Source organism: Teleopsis dalmanni, unplaced genomic scaffold (genome assembly GCF_002237135.1).
Source record: "Teleopsis dalmanni isolate 2A unplaced genomic scaffold, ASM223713v2 unscaffolded_contig_0137, whole genome shotgun sequence".
Classification (NCBI taxonomy): domain Eukaryota; kingdom Metazoa; phylum Arthropoda; class Insecta; order Diptera; family Diopsidae; genus Teleopsis; species Teleopsis dalmanni.
The window spans coordinates 1-9,406 of NW_024031519.1; the positions used below are offsets into that span (position 1 = coordinate 1).

General features: G+C 34.7%; 1 protein-coding gene across 1 annotated transcript; it reads right to left on the reverse strand.

Moving 5' to 3' along the window:
* Nucleotides 1–7,545: 7,545 nt before the first annotated feature.
* Nucleotides 7,546–8,163, reverse strand: LOC119663115. Its single transcript, XM_038072771.1, has one exon. The coding sequence runs from the start codon at nucleotides 8,161–8,163 to the stop codon at nucleotides 7,546–7,548; it is 618 nt and encodes a 205-aa protein (XP_037928699.1).
* Between the last annotated feature and the right edge of the window lie 1,243 nt (nucleotides 8,164–9,406).

Below are 9,406 nucleotides of genomic sequence, written 5' to 3' on the forward strand. Positions count from 1 at the left end.
GGCCACCGTATCTAAGTTGCTTTCCAATGCTTTCCTTGGCTCCTTAGACTTAGTATTATTTGCCCCCACGGGTCGATTTGTTTTCGTCTTCTTAGGCGGTGTCTTCCTACTTTTTTCGATTTCTTCTCTTAACCGTTTGGATATAACTGGTGTTTGCTGCGGCTGAATTGTTTGGGTACCTCTATCGTTGGTTTTAGCGGTGATAGTTTTATTTGGTGTCTCTTCGGCAGTTCTTTTATAGAGCGATGATATCATTGCAACAAGATCACGCATTGCTTGGTGGATGGACCTTCTTCCTCCACCCATCATCTCATTTAGCTCGGATATTTTGTCCCCGAGTTTAATGAACGCTTCCCTTTTCACTTTTGGAACACTGTTCCCATTAAGCTCCGGAGGGGATGAGCGAGCTCTCTCGTTATTTTGCCTCTCTTGTGATAGCACAGGTGAGTGTGTTAGTCTCGGCGCCCTCATGAAGGGGTTTTGGCTGGGACTGACTATCCGTGACTCCTTTGCACTTTCGGTGCTGGCTGGTGTATTAACGCCAGACTGTATTGGTGTTTTTGTAGTTGTGAACATTTTTCTTTGCAATTGGGTCCCAACTTAAAGCCGTTATCTTGGTTTCGTTGTGTAGTTACCCTTATTGTGGTTCCATGATTATCTTTGCAATGCAGGGAGGTCATGCGAGGGTTGACACATAGCCTTATGAGCGCATGTGTTCAGAGCCAAACCGGGAGCTAAGCAGAAGATATTCTTAACTGCCCTACACCCCAACTTAACAGGACGAATCCAAGATCGTTCTTTAAGGCTTGCCAGGTTTTAACGGGACGGAGGCAGATGAAGCATTAGCCTGAAAGCCGTCTGGACCAGATTTCACTCTAGCCCATATTGGTAACAGAATACATCATCCACCAGCCCAAGTCATCATATCCAATCGTTTGCTCCAGTATACCATAATCAGAATCTTACTGGTATCGATCCTGATGCCTTTTCTTATAGGCTTTCTCCATTATCATGTCATCATGTCCAATCGTTTGCTGTTGTCCAGTATGCCGTAACCAGAATCTTACTGGTATCGATCCTGATGCCTTTTCTTATAAGCTTCCTCCATTATCATCTCTCGTATGTGAATTGTGATGCGACAGTCATCCCTAACATGATATACAGACGCTGCGCATTTCCGACTCCCTCGTTGGCGCATCAATTGCTCTCACATTGGAAGCAGATATTGTGCGCTTACGTGTCCCTCGATGCCATCCCGGGATGGTGGACGCTTAGTTAGAGCCGGCGTCTACTCGGCTCAACTTAGGGGCTTCTCAGGGTTACTGTGACCTTTTAAGCCACACCCTCCGACGCCTAGCTGGATTTTAGTCGCCTCTTACGACAGGCATGCCTTACCGCGGGAATATTCTAACCCCTATCCCGCAGGGGTAGCACAGCACAAATGTGTGTGCACGAATCTGTGTGCACAATCATCGCTTTGTGCGATGTGAAATTTAAAATCGCACAACAAATTTGAGTGCGTGCATTTTTTTTCTTAACACCACAAATGTGCGTGTGCATATTTTAAAAATAATTTCCACTCGCACAGTGCAGTGTGCTATTTTGTGCACCACATTCCGAACTCTGACCGTAAGTTAAAGTTTTTTGGTCATATTCTGAGGTATCCGGAAAAGTACGGACTACTGAATTTAATGATTGAAGGCAGAATTGAAGGCAGATGTGGCCCTGGAAGACGAAAAATATTATGGCTGAAGAATTTATGTCAATGGTTTACTAAAAGTTGTTGTGTAGGCCTGTGTGGGAAGTAACACATTAGTAAGATGGAATAATGTAATATTGTCAGACATTACCTCGGGCCTTCCGCGTATTCTGCGTATCTGGATAACCCTTCCATTTTAGAAGACATTCAACCTTGCCCTTGCGTGCACGCCGGTCACAATTTTTTTTTTCACAACATACTCCTCATTAGACGAATCTAAAATACTACGTGCTTTACCAGCTTTGGTTTTGTTCTGTTTAAAGTTCATAGGCGAATTCCACTTAAAGCTTCACTGATATTTATGTAGTGAGAGGATATGGTATTGCCAAATAGGAATAATCACCCAAAATACAAAAGGCTAGTCATAGTTTTGTGGAAATAAAAGTAACGTGAGCTTTTTTATAGTTCATTCAAACCAAGATCAAAACAAAACCAGGAAAATTCAGTAAAAGCAACTCGAGAGAGAAAACCTAGTAACCAAAAAGTGGTGAAAAGTTTTACAGAATCTTCGGCGGTAAACGGAAAAATTAACAGGATCACGAACGTTACGGAAGGAGTTCAGTTAGGCAAAAAAAAGTACACATTTGTCTCTGCATGAAAACAGTTCAGAAAAAAAGCTCAGAAAATGGCTAGTTTGTATAACTATGCTTGAAATCAAAAAATAATTAAACTCATTAACTTGCAATTGATGTATGAATAGATAAATAAATAAAACTTAGAAAATAAAAAACGAAACGAGCATTAAAACAATTTAATTTAGATGAAATGTTTTCATCAAGAAACAAAGTGCGAGTATCTGCATAGAAATAAAAATAAATCGAAGATTGTTTTAAATTTAAAGAAAAAAAAGGTGCACATGAAACAGTACAGAAATTAGTGAAGCACCAGGTGATATTAAGAACAGAAAGTGAAACAAAAAAAAACCTAGTACAAGAAGAGTTATTGCCATTATCCATTGTGTTTTTTTGGAGAAAGTGAGCTGACGACGGTGGTCGCTGAGTTAGAAGTTGGAGATACAGAATCCATTGCATTTTTGTTTGAAGACTCAACTGAATTGGAAATCTGTATATGAGGAATACCAACAAAGCTAAAGGGGCTAGAAAAAAAAATCAGCAATTCGTTCACCTGAAGAAGCACCAAAGGAAAAAAGTATAATAGCAGGTACTTTTTACAGTGATATGTTATTACGTATTCAGTACGGTTTTTTTTACGAAGTCCTGTTTCATGTTTCATTCAATCAATCAATTCTTTGATTATAATTTTTTTGCTATATTCAAGCAGCTAGAAGAAATAAAATAACGCCTTAATAAAAGAAAAAAGAGTAAGTACATTGAACTGTTTTATTTTGATTATTATTTTCTTTTTACCTGTATTTAGTTCCAATGCAATTGTTTTTTATTGATAAAATAATTTTTTTTTCTTTTTGATGTTGTGTTATTTTTGCTATATTCATAATAATTAAACATATAATTTCTGCGCGAACTTTGTTTTTTAGTTGTATGGTAGGCAAACGTCTCACTAAAGTCTTCGCCGCACGTCAGTCTGTTTTTTTTTATTCTTTTTTTTTTTGTTTGATATTATTGAATTTTTTTGTTAACTTAGTAAGAAAGAAAGTAAAATAATGAAGATACCAAAAGTTAAATATTGCAATAACATTTAATTTAATTTTTAGTTGTTTATTTAAACAAAGGAGAATATACCTTGATTATATTTATGGATTTTTTTTTGATATCTTTAAATAATTACAACTCAAAAATTTGCTATGTTTTGTTTATTTTTTTTTCCTTTTCATTTTTTTTTTTGTTGTTAAAAAAAAAAATAATTTTGTTATTAATATTGTTTTACTTTAAGTTTTAATTTGTACGCTAGAAAAATAAATAAAAATTGTTGTAATATTTTATACATATATCAATTTATTGTAAAGAAAAAGAACAGAAGATTTTGTAAAATTAATTATATGAATACTTTATTATTGATATATATAATTGAACAATGATGTTCAGTACAATCTATATGTTCCTTACCACTGGTGGAGGGAAACAATATATGATTGGTGAGACATTGATTGTAAGTCAATAACTGATTATTTCGTCTTTTATACAAATTAAAATGCAACAATAATTGCAAGATGTACAATAATTACTTAAATTAATTTATTATTTAATTTGCACAAATTGCTTATTAAGCAACCGATGCGAGCGCTTAACTTATGACCTAATTCTTAATTTTTTGTTGATTTTTCAACCAAAAAATTAAGCAACAGGTGCGAGCGATTTACTTATGACCTAATTCTTAATTTTTTGTTGATTCCTCAATATTATGCCGGCTCTGAGTTGGTATTACGAGCTGGTTTAGATTTGGTAACCTCAGCAGGTTGTTGATTATGTACAAGACCCAGCAACATCATAAGTGGATGTTGATCTACGATTATTGGCTGGTGTTGATGGTATTTGTGGTTTAATGTAACATATATAATATAGTACTCCAACGAATATGATTATTATTATAGCTGTGGCCCAGATAACCCATTTTATTCAATATTGATGAGTTATTATTGTTTTCCAAGATATTTCATTGACTTGGTCCATATTGTCCTGATCATCCCTTGCGGAGTACAAAAACATAGTTGATAAGTCTTGCATCAATGGGATAACGGTTTCATTTGTAATTTTATATGGTACTTTTTCCTGTCAGGCATCCTGATGTTTTGCATTCTGATTGGTTTAACGTGGTGTGTGATTGATTGGAATTCTTTCATCATTCTTTTTTCAAGTTGAATAGTCTTAGAATATATTATACAATCTGAAGAGATGTGGCTGATTCTTGTATATTTGAAAATTACTTATTCACGTTCAATATGACAAATCACATGAATTGCCGTTAAATTTGGTGTAATGAATATCCAAGCATTGGGCGTCCAAAGTTCTTTCCAAACTTGTTGTAAAACTTGAAATCCTATTTACGGACAGTTATCGAATGATAATTTGTTATACAATTGCTTAATTACATAATTGGAACTCTCGTCAATGTTGCGAAATATTGTTGGGTGAAGTAACCTAGTAACATTATTCATCTTGGTAGCCGTCTCTATTTGGCTAATAGTTACGTCAAAATAATTTTTCTTGCTATAATTGATGCCAAATGTGGATGTTGACAATTCGATTTCTTGATATATATTGTAACGAACCTTTTTGGCCGAGGTGTTGCTCGCCGGATTCCAGGTCCAGTCCTACAATAAATTTATTTTTTAGGAACAGTGGAAAGTGTGAATACACGGTGGACGGTGACGTTGGTGCGATGATGTGGTTACCTTCCTCGGTGAAGTTAGTTGGTTTGGCGTATAAATGTTAATTTCAACGCCCCTGACAAAATGTTTGAAGAAATGTGAATTTCTTCTCTATACAATGGATTTGGCATATAAATGTTAATTTCAACGCCCCTGACAAAATGTTTGAAGAAATGTGAATTTCTTCTCTATACAATGGATTTGGTATGGGTGATAATATTCATGAGTTATTATCACCTTACCGAGTAATTTATTAACGAAAATATGATTTCGTTATGAGCAAACGAGTAATAGAAATTTATATTTCTATTACTAACGAAATGTTAATTTCGTTATTAATAATAATTTTTAATAGAAATGTGTATTTCTATTAAAAATAAAAAAAATTAAAACAAAATAGAAATCGAGATGTAAATTTCGATTCTTGGTGTTTCAGCACGTGTAATATGGAGCGACCTGTTCTTAGCTCGATGTCTTGCTGAATCCCTGCGTTGCGCTTTTGCTTCGCCTTTTATATACGCGAGATGCGAAGCAAACAGTAGATTTGTTTTTGTAATTGCAACGGTGCGTTGTTTACAAGTTTTATTATTGTTTTTGATGTTTTTTATTTTATTATTATATATATTTTGTTTTGTATTATTACATTATTGTGTTGTAAAATTTACGAGTGTAAATTTTATGTTACAATATTATCATCAATTATTTCTGGAATCGTGTTGAATCTAATGAATTTATATTTTTCTATATCGCTAATTGTAAAATAACCATAAATTATAATGTTGTCAGTATCTCGAACATATTTCAATCTGTTCATCGGGATTGGCAAGACATACATTTCTGGTCCAATTTTTGCGGAACATCGAGTTATAATGTCACTGATTTCATCATGTGAAAGGAATTCATAAATATGACTGCATTTCAAATATACATTGAAGATTTTGTTGTATTTTGATTCTACTTCTCGAATGTAATTGGATGCCATTATATATGAATTAAGTACATACATTAAGACCGAAAAGTTTTCGGAAATTCTCATTTAAAATTCGCGCGCTGTATATTTTTCGATATTTTAAGTTTATGTAGTTTGGCAGCAACTAACCACAATTACTATGCCAAAAATGAGCGCGATCTGTCAGACAGTTCGTTTACGGCAGCTGTTGAAACCAGTTCACCTCAGTAGTGCGTTGCGAAAAAAACAATGGAAAAAAATATTGAACAAAGAGTTTGCATCAAATTTTGTGTTTCGAACGAAATTTCGTGTGCAGAATCGTTGCGAATGCTACAAAAGGCTTATGGGGAATCAGTTTTATCGAAAACTCAAGTTTATGAGTGGTACAAAGCCTTCCAGGACGGTCGTACGACCGTCGAAGACATTTCGCAACGCACTACTGAGGTGAACTGGTTTCAACAGCTGCCGTAAACGAACTGTCTGACAGATCGAGCTCATTTTTGGCATAGTAATTAAGGACAGTGCTGCCAAACTACATAAACTTAAAATATCGAAAAATATACAGCGCGCGAATTTTAAATGAGAATTTCCGAAAACTTTTCAGTCTTAATGTATATATTCAGTTTATTTCCTTTTCCGATATCATGCCAACCTTGCATCTCACTGATACCCTGCAATCCTTCGTTTAGTCTTTTACTAAAGCTGTTGATTTTGTTGACGATTTTAGTTTCTGTGTTGTTTACTGTCGCTATTGTGGATATCATGACTCCAGCATTTGATTTAGTATTTTGGATTAATAATTTCTGATTTTGATCCAACGTTTCAATGTCGTGATACACTTCATCGTTTACGCCAAAAAGTATTGTTAACACTGTACCTAATATGTTACATAATAATATAAATTATATCACAGATTGGAAATGTGATAGTGGTTCTAGGTGTTTCTCTTTGTATTTCTGCTTTGCCTAATCCTTCAATGAATAATCCTGATTCAGGACATGTTGCTGTGGGTGTTGCTAATGTAGTTCCTGATGTGCGATATGCCAAAAATATAGCAAGAACTGTCGATTTAGATTACCTAGCCGAAAACCATTGTCGTCGCATTCTAGGATCTCCTACAGTAGAATTTCTCGGAACTACTTCTTTATTTCCGACAATGTTTCCCAATGGCAACATATTTTGAGTGTCTAATTCTACTCTGGTTGATGTTACTTCAAACCCTTTACATTCTTTAACTGAATTCGGGAACTTCTCTTGATTTGACGGAATATGATCTTCATTGACATTATCAGTGATTGGCAGAGGACATATTTTTTTGATCGTAGGCAACTCGGGTTAAACCATCTGTTCCTTTATGAACTTCTATGACTCTGCCTAGAGACCACGTTGATGATATTGATGTTTCGTATTTCAATAGGACTAGTTGATCAATTTCTAAGTTTGGTATTGATTTTATACATTTGTATCTATGTTGTTGAGTATTTTATATATAGTTTTGGGACCGCCGTTCACAAAAGTTTTGCTTTATTTTCTGCACAATCTTTCATCTTTTTAGTCTGGTTTCTGCAAAGTTAATAATACTATCAATGCCGGAGTCATCACAATGAAATGTCCTGGTGTAAGCGCATGAAGGTCTTCAATGTTGTCTGTTAATAGACAGAGTGGTCGTGAGTTAAGACAACATTTGATTTGAGTTAAAACCGTACTTAATTCCTCGTATGTCAATTTTTGGTCACCTAAAATTCCAGCTAGATGATATTTAATGGATTTTATTCCTGATTCCCAGAGACCACCAAAGTGAGGTGAGCCAGAAGGGATGAAATGCCAACGTATACCTGTTTCGGCTAGATGATTCTCTATTTGAATCTTTTGTAAAATGTTGTTTGCACCTGTAAAATTAGTACCATTGTCGCTATAAATATGACGTACTGCGCCACGTCTGCTTATCATTCGTTTGAGTGCTGCTAAAAATCCTTGAGATGTCAGATCTGAAGTTAACTCAATGTGAATTGCCTTTGTTGCTAGGCATACAAAAATAGCTATAAACGCCTTATGCGTTTTATATCCCTTAAATTGAGAGCATTTAATGTGCAATGGTCCTGTATAGTCTATGCCGCTGTGTGTAAATGGCCTTGAGAAATTTACTCTTGGTGTTGGTAAACTTGCCATTAATTGAGATTGTCCTTTTGCCTTTATCCGGAAACACTTTACACATTTATTGATTCAAACTTTCACAGTGATTGTTCCACGAATAATCCAAAACTTTTCCCGGACGTAGTTTAGCGTCAATTTCAATCCTCCATGAATCGTATCAATATGCGCCTGATTGATTATGAGTTTGGCCAAAGTACTTGTTGTATGCAAAATTATTGGATACTTTTGGTTGTCAGATAAATCCGAATTTCTTAATCTGCTGCCCACTCTTAGCACTCCTGCACCGTTAACAAATGGGTTAAATGAACACAACTTATTACTTTTCATTAATTGTTTCTGAAGATTGTGTTTCCTGATGTCATCTGTAAAACATTTTTGCGCCTACTTCACCAACACAATTTTCGCTGCATCGATATCGTCTGCCGTCAGGTTGTCGATCTTTTTTTCGGATTTTTTTCTTTGACAATTATAAACGAATCTAAGACAATAAGCTGTCACTCGAAGAAGTTTGTTTAATGAGGAAAATCGATTAATAAATTCTTTATCGTAGGTAACGTTCACGACGGTAAATATTGCAGTTTTTCTGGTTTCTGGAATAAGATTCAAATCTATGACTTCATCATTTTCTGGCCAATTTCCTTCATCTTTTATTAGCCAATTTGGACCATGCCACCATAATGTATTTGAAATAAGATTGTCACCATATAGTCCCCGTGATGGAATATCTGCTGAATTATCCTCAACTAATCTATCTCAACTAATTTCTAACATCCACAATTTTTGTATCATGATTTTTGTTTAATGGTTACAGGTGACAGCCAACCAAATGGATCAAATAGTTTTCCAGCATCACTTAGAATTGCTCTTTTAGTGTATTTTGAGCTGAATGACGTGGTATTTATTTAAAATTCAAATTGATCCAATTTAGGACACCATTTTATTCCTAAAATTTTAATTGCTTGGTCGTTGTTAAATTGCATCTCTAACCCTGGTTCAATGTCTTTTATCTGGATATTCGTCAACATTTCCGGTTCGTTTGATGCCCATTTTCTTAAACTAAAACCTCCCTTCCGCAATAGTTGGATTAATTCTTCTTTTATTTGTTTACATTCTTGAATAGTATTAGCGCCTAATAAACAATCGTCTACATAAAATTTTTAAGGTTTCATTTGCCAAAGTGATATATCTATTAATTAATTAAATATTTATATTAATATAGATATTTATTGATTTAACCTAGTATAGTCTAGAGTATAGG

Coding starts and splice junctions, on each gene's coding strand:
- LOC119663115 (XM_038072771.1), bottom strand. CDS start 8,163: ATGGCAAGTTTACCAACACCAAGAGTAAATTTCTCAAGGCCATTTACA.